The sequence below is a fragment of the Montipora capricornis genome, chromosome 7, assembly GCF_036669925.1.
Source record: "Montipora capricornis isolate CH-2021 chromosome 7, ASM3666992v2, whole genome shotgun sequence".
Lineage (NCBI taxonomy): Eukaryota > Metazoa > Cnidaria > Anthozoa > Scleractinia > Acroporidae > Montipora > Montipora capricornis.
In genome coordinates, this window is record NC_090889.1 from 45,933,481 (window position 1) to 45,950,980 (window position 17,500).

General features: G+C 41.4%; 1 protein-coding gene across 1 annotated transcript in view; it reads left to right on the plus strand.

The window, feature by feature from the left end:
* LOC138056094 (receptor-type tyrosine-protein phosphatase F-like) overlaps nt 1-9,952 on the plus strand; it is a 32,603-nt gene extending 22,651 nt beyond the window's left edge. Inside the window, exons 7-12 of the mRNA XM_068901932.1 lie at nt 147-325; nt 4,904-5,200; nt 6,333-6,629; nt 7,247-7,430; nt 8,485-8,658; nt 9,634-9,952. Coding sequence (XP_068758033.1) covers nt 147-325; nt 4,904-5,200; nt 6,333-6,629; nt 7,247-7,430; nt 8,485-8,658; nt 9,634-9,952 — 1,450 coding nt within the window. The remainder of the gene's footprint in view (nt 1-146; nt 326-4,903; nt 5,201-6,332; nt 6,630-7,246; nt 7,431-8,484; nt 8,659-9,633) is intronic.
* Nucleotides 9,953-17,500: the final 7,548 nt, after the last annotated feature.

A 17,500-nucleotide genomic window follows, 5' to 3' on the forward strand; every position in this document is an offset into this window, starting at 1 on the left:
GAAGACGATTGAGATGAATTCAGTACAACTTGCCCTACTCGCACATTCTGCGAACGTAAAACGCTATTTAAATAGGTGAAATCCTTTAACGTAATCAAGTGGAAATTCTTTCAATATCCATTTTAGTTAATTGTTCCTTTTTTCAGTTTCAGGATAGTCGTTAAGGACGGCTATGGTAAGAATCTTTTGTACAGTTACTGTGGCCTTCGTGATAGGGCCTTTCTCAGTACTTCAATCCTGAACATTTCTGTCGAAGTTAGAGCGTACAGCAAGTATAATACCTTTACTGCCCGATATGCCATCCTTAATGGCAGTATTTACAAAGGTAAGGAATTCGGTTTGTCTTGTTTCCGTTCTGTTTGTCTAGTGTGGATTGTTATTCTGGAGTGTAAGTCAGACGAGGCGTCTCCAGGGTGCAGTTTTTTTGTTTGTCCCGTCTCCGTCGCGTTGCCTTAATTCTTGTGGAGGCGGCGTTCGATCCCCCGGCGTGTTTGGCTTGCTGGTTGCACTTTCCTTTTGGGCGTACCCACACCCTCATACGGTTTGGGATTGGAAATTACTGCCGTAAATGCGATTATGTCTCAAGGAACTGTTTATGAATGGACCTTTTTGGCCGTACGGCGCCCATTTTGAATTCTATTGTTTCAAAAAGCTATTATGGGATGCTTAGGGGGCAAATACATACTAATTTTCCGCCTGAGCATCCCATAATAGCTATTTGAAACAATAGAATTCAAAATGGCCGCGTATTGCTGAATTGAATCCATGGAAAGTTTTAGCAGCGCCTACCAAAACTATTACTATTCTTGTTTATTAGTTTGCTGTAAACAATCAGTTCCACTGCGCGCCCTTGATAAGCTATAAATGGCATATGTTTTATAGTTACGTTCTACGCTGAACTGAAGCAATGACGACAGAATGTATATTCTGGAGAACTTGGCCTGCTCCAGTATCCAAGCAATGCCATAATCTAGAGGCGACTGCAATCACTTGGTTTGAAATACTACAATTATATAAACAGAAATTTCAAGCTCGCGATACAACTTTTTAAAGACATGTTTCGGCATGACTCATGCTATCATCAGTGTAATATGTTGTTTCCTTTTCACTGTTTTCGTGCACTAGTGTTGATTACATCATCGAGTCACAAGAAGCAAAAATTATTGTTGTGTTGTAATTGCGCATTTAGTCCTGGCTTTAAGCGGCTGATTTAGATCGCTTCTTTGAGCTTAAGACAAAGTCTAGTTTTGGCTGAATCTACAATCTTGAAACAGTCAACCGAACACTTGCGGTTACAACTAGGTGAACCGTTCAGGTGTTTGAAAATATGAGAATTTTGTCAGTCGAGAGATGCTCTTTTACACTGGTTGCAAAGTGGCGTGATGTCTCGCCATTGTAACGGGAGTTACAACTCGCACAAGTAAATTCATACACAACCATAGATTTTAATACATCTGGAATAGGATCTTTGATACTGATAAAATTCTTGATTTTGAAAGAAGAAAAGAAAAGAATTCTGATGTCTATATCTTTGCAATAAACGTCCAAAAAGTGTTTCAGTTTTTTTGCGTGTGACGGTAGAGACGTCACCCACAAATGGCAGTTTGAAGTATCGAATACCTGTAGTGTTTTCCCCAGTATTGTTTTGAGTTGGTCTATATACAATTATATAAATATAAAATAAAGTGTCGTATGAAACAAGCAAGGAAAAAAGGATCTTTATGAATAATAACGTAGAAACTAGATAACGATATACCATAACACGATGCTAAACACCGTGCCTATTAACAATTGGAAGTGCATCAGGGAGGCCAGAAAAAAAGCCCATATATCGCAGCATGGAGAAGATGGAGGAAATCTGGACGGGGCCAAGAAACAACTCTCGCTCCCCCGTTGAGCTGGAAATTGACACTAATAGACAATGAAACTCAAATTAACCTCTCATACACGTTGTGATCTCGATTAATTCCTCGGTAGATCGTTTCTGATATCTGAGCTTAGTGTTTGGGTTCTTCCAACCAGCGTGCCTGTCCTTGAGTTCTGGATCAGCTGATTTGAAGCCTGCGTTGCTAGCGCCACCACCTTTCATACTGTGAGTGGCAAACTCCTTAACACCCTTTACTAATGGAGCCACGAATTTTCTCATGTTGTATAGAGCGGTAGAATAACAAATACCTGCATATTCATGAAATCGCTCCTGTTTCTTACACTTAACAACTCTACAAACGATCGGAGCCAATTGACTCTTGTGGGTCGACAGCAACAATGACATAATCTTTTCCGTACAGGACAAGTAATTTTACCGGATCTAGCTAGAAGTATACTGGTGTGACAGTCGCGATGCTGGTCATTCTTACAACCGCTAATGAAAATTGACAAATGTGAATCGCTAATCTGAATGTCACATGGTCGTATCCCGAGTATTTCATTCATTCTAAACAAGCCGAAATACTCAATGAGGAAAATGAAAAGAAAACGTAGCGTTAGTAACGAAGCCGAAGGCGTATTATAACGTTCTGCTATTTTAAGTACCATATGCTCGCTTATTGGCTCCTTTGGCTGAACGGGTCTCTCGCCAACCTCCTTCTCGCTCCCTCAGCTGCGGAAGTAACAATAGGGTGGTCCAATGGAGAGGCTAAACCAGCTAATTTGTTACCCCATCTAATGCTATATACAGCCGTGTCGATGACTGCACTCCCGTGACCGTTCCGGAGAGCTGTGTTGGTTAGTTCTAAAATATAGAGGGCGACATGCAGCGGCTCTGCGGGCACATGAGGAATACGTTGTACCAACCCTGGATTTGACCGACTGCGCCAGCGATTCCATCCACTGGTGTATCTGACAATGGTGCCTGGGGCGTTGGCTGACAGGACCAACTCTAATAACAGCGGAACTTGACTGTACAGACCAGCGTCCCCCAAGCTCAAGGCTTCTCTTCAGATACCGACTGACCTAATATCTGTCGATAAAATCAAAAGGAAGGCAGTAAAATATGTACTACTGATTTCTTGAAAGCTAATTACTTAACACCTCACCATATAGGCAGGCTGGTCGAAATTACACCTCTTGCTAGAACTAAAGAGGGAGCACCTCGCCAAATAGGCGTTGTTAAACGGCTCTCACGCACTACAATGGAGCTGATAACGCAATTAAAACCTGAACAATAAACAGGAATTGGCCGAAATAGGCACTTGTCTAAAAAGGAAAGGATGGTCGAAGATGGTCTACCAATGACGAAGACTTGCCACGCACAGGCGTAGCCAAAAGGCTCTTAACGTTTAACAATGGAGCTGAAATGTATTGAACAACTGACCAAATAGGAAGGCTGTCCGAGTAGGCAATTCTGAATTCTGAAGACGACAAGGATAAATGGGGCGAATCTGGCTGGAGTGCTGTGCAAGAGAGGCCAAAACGATACTGAGGGCCATATTCCGGCTCTACCAGAGTACCAACGGCTTTGGGGCTAGCCAGCTTTCTTAGAGATGGTGGACAAAGATGGACTGGGGGACACAGCCAGTTGTTGTCTGTACTCCAGTTCTGCGCTAAGGCGTCGACTCCGAAACAACTGGGCGAGAAGAACTTCGAGTTTAATTTAGGAAATTGGTTGTTAAGGTGCGAGGAAAATCGATCAACGGAATGGGGCCCCCATTTCTTATCAATCATACTGAATACGCGGGGGTTCAAACGCCAGTCATTCTTGTCTATGAACCTACTTAGAAGGTCAGCACGAAGATTCTTCTCACGGAGTAGCTAATGCGCCTCAATAGAAATTCCGAATCGGAAACAGAGTTCAAAACCTCTAACAATACTTCCTGCAAGTGAGGCTTTGGGCTTCCAATCGTTAGGATACGAGATGCGCCCTGATTATCGACGAAAATCTTGACTGATTGATTTGCCAATTTCCGGAATGTGATTGCAGAACGTACGATACTGCTTTTAATTCTCGAAGATCTTCATAACGAAAATTACATTTGACTAAATATCTGTTGACATCACGCAGATCAAGAACTAAGCGTAGTTTCTTTCCGTCTACTACTGACAAAGGGTTGACGCAATGCGACGGGGAATTTACTTCGCTGATTAAACCTTTCTCCGCCACAAGAAAATTAAGCCCTATCTTCATTGAGCTTTGTATAAACAAAATCAGAATCTCCACATAGACCCTCAATTAAACTTGCAATGTCAACGCGCTCTAGTCAACACGAAGATAACTTATTCTTCGGGCAATTATTTGCCAAATGGCCAAACTGCCAGCACTGTAAACGGAAAGCCAACGAATGAAAAATTTAATGAAAATAAAAATGAAAACAAAAAATAAAGTAAACTGCCTGGATTACTGGGAGCTAAAGTGACAAACTGAAAGCATAACTGCTTTTATATATGTTTATAACAATGCTAAATAATAGCATGAGAATTTGTGTGAACAAAGACATCCTCTTCGTGTTCGTATTGCTGTTTGTTCCCTCTACTTTTAAATTCGTAGTAATCGTGCTTCGCGCGCCAAACCGCTGCTTTAACCGTCTGTGAGTTATCCTGCTTATACGATTGGAGACGGGTATCGATAACAATGTAAATTGAGTCCGTTATAGCTGACATTGCACGAGCAACAGCTTTGGAGACCGCCCAATCGCCGTCGAAAGAAGTCCCTGCTTCTTCGTTAGCCATCTTGAACAGCAAAATAAAGTAAACTGCCTGGATTACTTGGAGCTAGAGTGACAAAGTGAAAGCATCACTGCTGTTATATAGTTTTATAACAATGCTAAATAATAGCATGAGAATTTGTATGAACAAAGACATAAATTTATGCAAAACATGCATAGCTTAACGCGTAGAAAACTATTATCTACTAAACCTCGTAACGGAGATAATTTTTATTACAATGACTTTCCAACATTATTTACAGCGCCACTGGTGGATGGATGGAATGTTACCGTCGTTAATGCTTCAGAATCCAGTATTACCTTTCAATGGCCAAACCTAACCGATGTCAGGCTTGGAAATCAGGTTCGGGCTTATGTTGCAATAGTAGAAACTACTGATGGTAAAGAGATAGCAGGGGACATTGTTTTTCCAAACGTTACGTCTATAACATTAAGCGGACTTGAAGGAGGCACTGAGTATCGTCTCTTCGCTGTTGTAGTGGATGTACTAGGACAACCACACAGGAGTTCAGAAGTATTGCTTTTTACCGAGGAAGGTGGTGAGTGTGAAAAGTAAAGTTAGATGAAACACGCGATGCAAACAAATATACCCAACGACTTGTTGTATGCAGTCATTCAAAAGTACGTTCATGCTGTCTCTCTGCAATAGCAATATCACAACAATGAACATTATTGCTTGGGCTTGCTTTGTTTGCTGAAATTGACGAAATAGAAACAAGCTTCTGATTTGATAAACTTTGTCTATGTGGCTAGCCACATAACCGCCTTAAAAGCAATTTCGATCCAATCAAAAATACACATACTTTTGTTATTAAGACCCTACCCAGTAGAGGAGAGGACAAAAAGTCTAATATCTAATAAGCAAAAGAATATGATCAGGGTAGAGGTCAGAGGTGTGAGAAAAGTGAAGATAGAACTCAACTGCTTCCTCTGCTTGTGAGTGACGGATCCGAAAAAAACATGTCATAGTTAATTCGCTGGTAGGGCACCAGTAATACTAATTTGTTGCACCCTCTAAAGAAATGCCCCAGCCATGCATTGCTAATTCAGGTTAAACATTCACCAAGAGAAAGCAAAAAAGACCAAAAAAAAAAAAAATTTTCGTTAAACATCTCTTACATCAGTTATGCTATTTGTCAGTATTACCCAACGTAAGGGATAATCAATCATTTTACAGATATATGATGATGTGAAGAGAAGTCATTCCCTTAAGTCTTTATAACCTAATTGCATGGAATCCAAATTCGCACACGCAATAGCATTTTGTACTCGTACCACGTTGTAATGCTAATTAATAAGAAATTGCTCAGTTGTGCACAAACAATCCAGTACGCTAGTCCCGTTTATTTCCCCCGTGGTAGTTTGAATTAAATTTGCTTTAAAAAAGCTATACCAAAAATATTAAAATACCCTTTTCGCTTCCTTTACTTTTACTTTACTTTAATTCGCCACAATTCATGGAGTGGCAGGAGAGAGGAACAGAAATTTTCGTCCCTATTGACACCTAACCCCTATATCCATAGATCAGACCACAACACCGGGAACTCTATGCCCTACTCTTCCACTTCCACTCTTCCACTACTTCCATGCCCTACTCTTCCACTATAAAACGTGATTTTTTTATTTTTATTTTACGTTATTGTGTTTTCTTTCTCTGTTTCTTCATCGTAGTACCCAGTAGAAGTCCTTATGTATCCGTTAACAACAATTATCCTGGAGGTGACAGCATCAACATATCAATACATCCAATTCCCGAAAAATATCACAATGGCAAACTTCTTGGTTATAACATTAAGTACAGAACTTCGTGCTATGGAATCCCAAATTTCTCCGCTCAGGTCGACGTCAGTGCATCGACCAGAAGTTACCTCTTAACTGGGCTCCTGCCAGGAAAACAGTACTACATTCGGGTCGCTGGGTTTACCTCTAAAGGAATTGGACCGTATTATGGGGCAAACACGTTCACCAGTAAGTGGCTATTCGTAGGCTTCGTGATTTGTTTGGTTTAACTGCACTGGAGTTCATAAAACTGATTACATATGGTAAGGTAGTTTTAAGTGCTAGAATGCATGAATTTCCTTGAGAGCGCTAGCCCAAGAAATGGGAAACCAATTACGAACCAAACTTATATCAGTATTAGTATCAGTTTTCGTTTTGTTTTTCCCTCTCCCTCACATCATGCCTTCGAAAAGCCTTAATACTCAGGCTAGACTGACCTTAACGTTCGGTGTACAAATAGGTTGGTCGTTTGGGGGATAGTGTTATTTGAAACTACTATTGTCCTCATGAGAGGAAGTGCAGGGATTGAGCATAATGAAAAAAATTCAGGGCTCAAACTAATAGGCCATTTCCGAGTTACCTTGCGCCTGTTTCAAAACGAGTCCTCGTCCAAAACCTTTTATATGAAACTGAGTTTGATATAAAAATGGACCTCTAGGCGGAACACATTTTCATATGAATGGTTTCGCATTAAGACTCGTTTTCACACAGAAGTAAAAATTGCCTGTTGAAAACGGTTGCTCTTGAATATCGGTGTGTCCACCTTTATAAAATAGAAGCCGAAACGTTGAAATTTTTTTTTTCAGCCTGTGAACCACAACGTACGTTAACCGCGAAAAACGGTACTCTATACAGCCCTAATTACCCATGTTCCTTTCGCGGGTTGCATTACTGCCGCTGGACTATTGAGCCGCAACTTGGCGGGAGCACTGTCAAAGCGATATGGATAAACTTTAATTCCTTTCGAGTCGGCGATGGCCCTTATTGCAGGTGAGATTTATCTTATTATAACAATCAAGTTTAACAATTGCTTTGGCATGCATATGGTATGAACAGCTGTAAGCGCTATCTACTGAAAGAACAATAATGTTACCGCAGGAGTAGAAACCTCGCCTCTACTCGCGATCGGTCTATAGGGTGTGTCCTCAAAATCAATTAAAAATTAATCCTCGATAAGTAGGGGCGAAAGAAAAGATCTGTTTTAAACAACACCTTAAAGGAAATTTTGAGTTTTGAGGCAGGATTCTGGGCGATTTTTAAGCAAGACTTTGCAAGACCCTTTAACCATGATGTAGTAGCCTAATGTTTAGCTAGCTGGACTCCGGATCTAGCGGTTCGTGTTCGAGCCCTGGCCTGGGGTAATTGTGTTACGTGGTTGAGAAGACATTTTTTTCTGTGAGTACCTACAGCATATTCTTCCAGGAAGGAATAGAATTACTCCTAATCCCTTCATGCTACATGTAGTAACCGGAGATACCTGCTGACCTGATGGCCAATAGGTTTGTGGGAAACTGGATCCGACTACATCAAGTGCTGGCACATTTTGACCCCCCAACGAACTGAACATTGAACTGTTGCGTTGTTCTTCGATGTGATCTTGAAAGTAGTCTTGAAAGAAACGTGATTTCTTATTTCTATATACGAAGTACGGTTCTTGTACATTTGGTGCCGAGACCCGGGACGGATTCCGCTCGGAAAGTAAGAAAATCTTGAATTAATCACCTTTGAATTCTTGGTGCACGCTATTTGTTTTTAATGGCTGGTGGGAATCAAGGTATGGCCGAGAAGAAGAAATTATAGAATCTGATAAAATTTTGCGACAGTCACCGACATTTTGTGCGAAAAACAATCGCTGAAGTAAAATATTTAATATCTGGAGGGATTCCCATCGAAACGAAAAAACTGAAACTTCTTTGTACCTCTCTTCAAACAAAGTGTTCGGAGCTTCAAGTTTTGGATCGTGACATTGTTGAGCTGCTGGAGGATGTCTCAAAGCTCGATTCTGATGTTTCTGAGAGCTGTGAGCTAATATGTGTTATTCAAGAGTGTATGGTGGATTTAGAATCTGCACTGGCAGCGCAGGAATCACAAGGAAAATATCAGTAATCGAGTACTTTGGAAAGCTCGGGAACTGCTCAAGGTCACCTACAGACAGTTCACTCGCACGAAAAGCTTCCCAAGCTCGCGATGAAGAAATTTCACGGAAACCCATCGAGTGGTATCCCTTTTGGGAATCTTTCGAGTCAGCAGTTCATGAGAATTCAAACCTGTCTGGAGTGGATAAATTCAACTGTCTAGAAGTCGCTTCTAACAGGCACCGTCCAAAGCGATTTCGCTGGCCTACCCCTGACAAGCGCTAATTACGAAAAAGGCAGTAGAATTACTCAAACGAAGATTCGGAAACCGACAGGTTGTGATCTCGAGCCACATGGAGGCGCTCACAAAAATTCTCAAGGTTGCATCTATAAGCGAAGTTAAGTGGCTTCGAAGTTTGTACGACAGAGTTGAGTCACATGTTCGTGGATTAGAAAGTATGGAGATCTCTTCTGAAATGTATGGTTGTTTTAAACACCGATTATCATGCAGAAATTATCGGAAGAATTTAGAATTGCAATCTCACGAAATTTGGAATCGGAATCACGGGATTCGAAAGAAACCGTGAGTGAATTTCACAAGGAATTGCAGCTGAGAGAACAATGTCTTGTGAACCCTAGGGACGCCAGACCGTCAAACTCGTTTCAGAGAGGTGAGTTGCTTCATTCTACGTCTGCTTTGTACTCTGAAAGTGCTAAGAAAAGACCGTTTTCTCGTGTGTGGTGCTCGCTTTGCGATCAAAATCATCAGAGCTCTAAATGTAATGTGGTCGTAAGTGCTGAGTCTAGAAAGCAAGTTTTGAGGAAGAAAGGCAGATGTTGTCTTTGTCTCAAATCTGGGTATTTGTCACGTACCGGTAACTGTAAAAGTCCTGTGAAATGTTTCAAATCTCAAGGACCCCACCATGTTGCTGTGTGTGATACTTTTGAACACACTGTGAGTGGACCAGAGCAAGTTGAGAATGTTCGTAATGTCTATACCAGTTTGTATAGGATCAGTACAGAGGGTCCGTGCTGTTGGAAACTCTAACTGCTGAGGTCGTACGTCCAGACAATGACAGTAGTCCACTAGATGTGCGTCTTGTTTTCGATTCATGCAGTCAGCGATCTTACGTGACTCAGACTGTTAACAAAAAATTGCAGCTACCCGTTGTTGTTAGAAATTCCCTGCTGATCAAAACCTTCGGAGAATCAGATGCCAGACTACGTACCTGTGAGATTGTTCAAGTTGGCATCAAAACGTTATGCGATGAAACTGTGTACATTCAAGCGTATGTAGTACCAGTGATCTGTGGCCCCTTGACCCAACAGTCCACTGAACTGACTCAGTCTAGCTATCAACATCTCCGTAACCTGCTATTGCCTGACAGAGCTGCTCGTGGAGTGCTAGCAGTCATGCAGTATTCTCGTTGGGGCTGACTACTATTTGTCCTTGGTAGAAGGTACTATAGTGAGGGGTGCACTATGGGAACCAGTTGCTCTGGTCACAAAGCTAGGATTTGTCCTCTCTGGAACCACTAAGGTCATGTGTGATAATGTCCATGCCAACACTGTTTTGAAGGTTCAATCGAGGGTAATTAATCATGATGATCTTGCATCAGAACTGAGAAAATTCTGGGACTGTGAATCCCTCAATGCCACTCTGGATGACAAGTTTGTTAATGAAGTTGAATTTGTGGAAGCAAGATATCAAGTGGGACTACCATTCAGGGAGGATCATGACCTCCTTCCTGATAATTTTGCTTTGAGCAAATCGAGGTGGATGTCACAATTAAGGTGTCTGAGTGTTAAGCCTGATGTGTCCAGGCAGTATAATGATGTCATCCGAGAACAGCTGAAACAAGGGATCATTGAACCTGTAAATCAAGGAACTACTTATGGTGTTGGCAACGTGCATTACATCCCCCATCATGAAGTGATTCGTGTTGATACCGGGAAACCACAAAGCTGCGCGTGGTTTATGATGCCAGCGCTAAAGCACAGAGTACCACACCCAGTCTTAATGATTGTCTTTATGCTGGCCCACCACTGTCTTCCCTCATTTACGACATCCTTTTGAGGTTCCGCGTTCATAAAGTGGCCATCTCAAGAAACAGAGAAAGCCTTTGTGAACATTTCAGTTGACCCAAGGGACCTTGACTATCTTCGCTTCCTGTGGGTCGATGATATCGGTAGCAAACACCAAATTCTCCAAGTTTACAGATTTGCATAAGTCGCCTTTGGCATTTCCTCAAGTCTCTTCTTGTTGAATGCAACTATTGGTCATCATCTAACCTCCACTGGTATTCCTGGAGAATTTGTTGAGAGTGTGTTGAAGAGCCTGTATGTGGACGATTTTTTAAATGAAGACTCTGATGATCTGGCCCCAGTTGTTCAAACGATGGATAGCGCTATCTGCCGGATAACACTGTATCCAGTGGATAAGTAATAGCGAAACCAATTGCGCTACCCAATGGATAGTGATTTATCCAGTGGATGTTCAAGAATCTGAAATCATCTTTCAAGAGTGGAGGCTTTAATATGCGAAAGTGGGTGATTAATTCTACACTAGTTCACAAAAGAATTGAACAACATGAAAGAGTCTCCTCTGGAAGCTGAAGTTTCAACCAAGCCTGTTGAAGAATGTAAGATTCAAGACGAAGATCAGACCTTCTCAAGTTGTCAGTTCAGGGCGAAAGGTAACCCCTGCAGTGTGAGGTGTAAAGTACTTGGAATTGGATGGGACACTGAAAGTGACATGTTCTCGCTGAACTTGGCCTCTCCAATGGAAACAAACAATGCTTGCACTATAACAAAGAGAAGTATTCTCACAGCGACGAGCAAGCTGTATGAAGATAATCTACCAGTCTCTTTGTAAGAAGACAGAAGGTAGAAGTTATGCAGTTCCTTATTCCCCACCGCTTCCCGGGTTCCTGTTAAGTGACGAGTTTGCGTTCTCCCGTGTTGGAGTGGACTTAAAGGGGGAGGAGTGAACAATAATTACATAGCCTTATTCACATGCGCTACAATCCGATCTGTTCATCTTAAACTTGTGCCAAGTCTGACAGCGGAAAGTTTTGTAAAGGCCCTCACTCGATTTAAGGGAAAAAGGGGAATCCCAACCTTGATTGTCAGTGACAATGTAAAGACCTTCAAGGACGCAAGGGTGCAGGCCTATTGCCAGCGTGAGAGTAAAAAATGGAGGTTCAATGTTTAAGCAGCCCCTTGGTGGGGTGGTTTCTTTGAACGTCTTTTGAAGTCTGTCAATTTAAGTTTAAAAAGTGTCTACGCAATGCCCGATTGAATTATGACGAACGGTCTACAACCCTTGTAGAAGTGGAAGCAGTCTTGAATTCACCTCCGTTGACGTACCCTTATGATGAGTTCGAGGAACCCCTGACGCCATCTCACCTAGTCATAGGCCAAGGAATTTTGTCAATGACATCAAAGAACTATTCCATTGATGATGGACATACCCAGCAAGCGCTTTCAAGGAGAGCAAGGTTCTTACAGCGCATCCTCGATCATTTCTGGAACCGCTGGCGAGCAGAGTATCTCACACAACTTAGAGAACAACATCGTTGTTCTAAGAGAGTTAGCTCACTCCATAAGGTTCAAGTGGGAGATGTTGTGTGCATACATGAGACGACGATCCCAAGACAGCTGTGGCGATTGGAGAGGTTTAACGCTTACTTCCTGGTCCTGATGGCGAAGTTCGAAGTGCAGTGGGGAAAGTTAAGTCCGGCAACTTGCCCTCGTCAGAATGGAGACACCCACTGCAGAGGACTCTGGAAGTGAAGCTGAATACTGAACCGGATAACGCTGTTCCTATCACAGTTGTGAGAGACGAAGATGTCCTAGCAGTTTTTGCAAATTCTAGCTAAGAAACTTTCTAAAGTGATGTGTACGACTATTTTTGTAATAAGTTTGTTTGTCATGAGATTTTCTTAATTTTGAACTTTGATTGGTTAATGTCACGAATCAACGAGGGCGAGTGTGTGGAAAACTGGATCCTACTACTTAACATTGAACTCTTGCGTTGTTCTTCGGGTGATCTTGAAAGTAGTCTTGAAAGAAATGTGATTACTATTTCTATATACGAAGTTGTCTTATTGCGTACGGTTCTTGTACAAGGGTTTGAAATGCAGACTTTAACCTACCTATATAACCGTGATAACTTTTTTCTTCTACCCAGATCAAACAACTGGCTTCGCGTGGCGACTGGAGAAGAAAACCCAGTACAATAATGACACCTTATTTGGCGGGTACATAGAGCCTTTTTTCTATTGTTGTTCACGGCGACCAATCAGAGTTGGCACTTCAATATACGAACACATATCGCTATTCAAAAGGCTTTTCAGTCTGGTATCTTGGACTTGAAGATCCCGTGATAGGTATCAAACCAATCTATATATCTATCATTTATTCTAAAGAGTAGCGCCAACATAAATGAAGCTATTAGATTTTACATGGTAAGGGACCAGGGAAACTTTGTTTCAAGAATTCCTAGATAGTTGTTTTTTCTCGCAATAATTGATCTTGCTCGCTTTATATTTGAGATACTTCTTTAAGTAATTACCTATTTTTTTTCTGACAGACATTGACCTATTATCATGGCAACTGTTAGTTTCACAACATTACTTCATCGTCAGCGGCCGTGCTAGTGGAAGCTTTTCCTCGCAATGTATCGATTTCACCACTTTATGGTGATGTTCACATGGAGGGAAAAGGAAACCACAACATATATCTGTTTTGTTTAAAAGTTCTGGTCTTTGTATACGATTCGAATATTATTTTGTAAACAGCTGTGTAAAGCCAAACCGAGTGTATGTACCATTCCAGGTAAGGTACTTGCGTTTTTCCCACGGTAGGCGTCGAGACTGTCATTGGGGTTCTTATTCCACTAAAATCCAAACCATCACGGAGCTGGACAAGAAGGTGAGGACCGGCGTGGCAACAAAATCTAAAGTTTATGTTTTGTGCTAAACTTACTTTTTACAAGCTCCGAAAATTCGCCAAGTTGACTCTAAAAATATTTCGTATTGACATGGAATATAAACATAAAAAATTGTTTTGTGACGTCGTGCGGGATTCAGAAAATTAGAGAATCACTGTTGCTCTAAATTGACTCCTTCTAACTAGGATAGAAGAGAGTGTGCCCTAGGCATTCATGGTTGTAAATTTGCATCAAGGAAGATTGAAGAGCAAAGCTTAGGATGCAATGTTGAGGCCAGGGTGACACTCATGGTATACAAGCTTGCCTCCCTTTTTTTTTTCGCGTAACTCCAGTAGGGTAGGGCACTTGTAATGGAATCAAAACTCACAGAACAAACAACTTTCTCATCCACCAACAAAACCAGCAATTAACGAACAAACAAAAACTATATGACATTACCCAATACAATGATAACAACAAAAACATGCAATAATGAGGCAGAATCCCTCGGAAATATTGCTCCCTCACTCGCCCAATCGATTGGGCAACGGTAATGGATTCCAAACTTAACAACGACAACAATCAGTCAATCAATCAATCAATCAATCAATCAATCAATCAATAAATCTATGCCATAACGAAAACAAAAACAAATAATCAAAACATCCTTACATATTGCTTCTTTCAGCTCCTAGTCGGGCACCTACAAATGTGCGGGTAAGGAACTTCCAACCAAATGAGATTCTGGTACTTTGGGATGCGGTCAAGCCACAGTATACGAATGGCCAGATACAAGGCTACACAGTCCACTACAGAAATTATGATTTACTACTACTATTACTACTATGGGGATCATGCAAAAAACGTTACCATTAACAACCCAAACGTGTTCCAGATGGTGCTGCGTGGTTTGAATGGAGGAAGCAAGTACCAAATAGCGGTTTCTGCTTTCACTTCAGTGGGTGAGGGACCTCGGTCGCCGTGGATCTCATTCACAGTCGGTGAGTGTTGACAAATAGTGTCGGGTATACTGGACAAGTTGAGCCGTTGACCTTGGCTTGTCAAGGTCAAACAAAATCATTTGTCCAGCCAATGTATTTTCGGGGAAAGAAGAAATCAAGTAAGAAGAAATTCGATACGAGTTTTGGGTATGTTTCTCCTTTTCTTTATAAATTTTAAAGGTTAGCAATGGGTCCTTAGGGAATCCCTCATTTAGCCTAGAGGTGGGGTGGGAGCATAAACGAAGCATTCAGCTTTGGTGGTAAAACTTTGTTTCAAGAGTTTCATAAATATTTTCGGGGAACATTTTGGTGTGTCAATTGCATGGTCATGTCACCTGAAGTCTCTATGGCAAACATGTTTGCAATCTGTGTTTTTCCAATCAATTTTGGCGCTGTTCTTACCTCTTGGAAAAAACTGAATTACCCTCGCACACGAACGAAAGAAAAGCCTTGGGTTAAGGACGTGCAAATCGATTGAAGTATTAAAGTGCACGCAAAAGTTTATCAAGGTCATCAAGCAAGATAAATCTAAGCGAGGTAAATTAAAAAACTGCTTTTGAATGGCTTTCTGACTTGTCTCTATGACAAAAACCGATTTCTTTACAAGCTCTGCTAAAAAATGAATATGAATTTAAGAAGGCAATTTTTAAGTCCCTTTGCATTATATTTTGCTTTATAAGGTTGTGGTGGTAATTTTAACCAGTCCTTTGGAACAATCCACCTTCAGAAATCAGACTACAATAAGCTGCAATGTAACTGGACGATAGGAAGTGTTCGCATTACTAATGCAGTGATCCTTCTTTCACTAAAAGAACTCCGTTTCGATTATTGCGGGAGGTGAGTTTTGGTGACTTAAGGTGGCCCAAACGTCATTACCGATTTCTGTGATTTTTGGTATCCCAACACAGGTGCAGATCTAGGGGTAGGGTTCAGGGGGGTGCGCCGCCTCCCCCCATTTCTGTGATGAACTGCGGCTTTTAATGCAACTGGTATTCTGCCCCCCCCCACCCCCCCCCCCCTCAACAGTCAGCTACGCCTATCCTTAGTTAACTGAATAGAGAAGTAATGTGAAGTGCTAGTTTTCAATCCCATATGAACCATGTGAGCGTTAGCCCTATATTGGGCCCCCCCCCACAAGGACAGAGAAAAACCCTGACCAGGGTGGGAAAAAGAAACGTTTGTATACACGTAACCTTTCCTTGTACGCCTATTCCTTAGTTGTGCACCCCCCTCCTAAGAAAAATCCTGGATCCACCCCAGCCACATGAGGAATGTCTAAATTTAACGGAGAAACAAAAATATTTTTCTTGCTGGCCAAACTTTTTTTGCGATATCAGCAAATTTATAAACAAATCCAGTGCCTATAATGTTCAAATCATGACAAATTATTTATTTACTTCTTCAAACAAGGCTTAGTTCTCTCTCTCTCTCTTGTATGTGCAATTTCAAGGATAATCCTGGCAAACCACTCACTGCATACATGCCAGTTAAATGTACCCTGAAAATTCGGTAAGCTAATGCATTTATGTTGGGGTGCAGGGATGGCGCAGTGGTGAGAGCACTCGCCTTCCCCACAATGTGGCCCGGGTTCGATTCTCAGACTCGGCGTCATAAGTGGGTTGAGTTTGTTGGTTCTCTACTCTGCACCCAGAGGTTTTCTCCGGGTACTCCGGTTTCCCATCTCCTCAAAAACCAACATTTGACTTGATTTGTGTGTTAATTGTTAACTTCAATTTACGATGCCCCAATGAGTGCTTCAGCGCTAGAACGACTAGACACTTCAATAAAGTTTCTTTCCTTTCCTTTCCTTTGGCGAGCGTAGCAAGACCATTTCCCATCTACAAGGCTAATGCTATACCTTTATTCAAAGACACAGAACGAATACATGCTACTGGCAAAAGACAGCCAGCTACTCTGCGAGCAGAGTCTGCTTCGATCTTCCTAGATAAGTCGGGAAGAGGAAAGTAGACTCTGCCAGCCGGCTCGGCTTTCTTTGATTTGCCGCTCATCCAAAGAAATGGATGAGTCAGTCCAGTTTCGACTTGTCAAACCATGTGCGCATGATCAATCACCAAGCGTCATCTAGAATTGAGAAACCTATTAATTTTTTCAGTAAACAATGAAAATGGCAATTTAAAAACTTGAAATATCTTGAGTTTTGAAGGAAATGATTCCTTGGTTGCCGTGTGTTTGCAAGAGTTGTTCAAAAATATACTTACTGTTTGTTTTGGTTTTGTGGTTTTTGCGGTTACTAGTCACGCATGACTGACTCCCGAATACGTTTGAAGTTTTAACCCATGCTCAAACGAAATGTGGAGCCGGCTGGCAGAGTCTACTTTTCTCTTCCCGACTTATCTAGGAAGATTGAAAGAGACTCTGCTCGCAGAGTAACAGCCAGCACAACAGAGAGCAAAACGTTATGCTAAATGCAAGGTGAAATGAAATCTCCCATATTCATCCGACTTATCGCTTATTTCTCCTTTTATGTCCCTAAAAACAAATTCAGCTTGACGAAACAGGGAATCTATAAAAAAAAAAATAGCCATTTTTTTCGAGCACTTTTAACGTACTTTTTGAAGAGGAATAAAATAGGCAAGAAGAGTTCGAAACATTATCTTTCAATTAAGATTGCGATAAAAATATATTCAAAATCCCTGGATTTTTGGTCTAACATTGGTCGGAGCAGTTTTGCTACAAGAGGATAACCAGTTTACATTTGTTAGAGGGACACAGTCAGCTGTGGGATCGTGCTAACCTGGACACTAGTTTTTTTGTGATAGTGCACTACCATATTGTCATCGGGCTGTCTGAGTGAGTGAGTGAGTGAGTGAGTGAGTGAGTGAAAGATTTTGTAGGTCTGCATCTTCTTGAATTACAACAATTGATGGTTGTTTTGCGGACCACTTGTCGCCTCTTTCTTTTCTTAATTTTCTTAATGAAAAGAGAACGAAAACTGTTTGAGTATCTTATTATCAAATTAACAGACATATTTAAATTCTCAAATTTCTTAAATCAAAATCGCCTCTCTTTTGTCACTTCTGTTCTACGGAG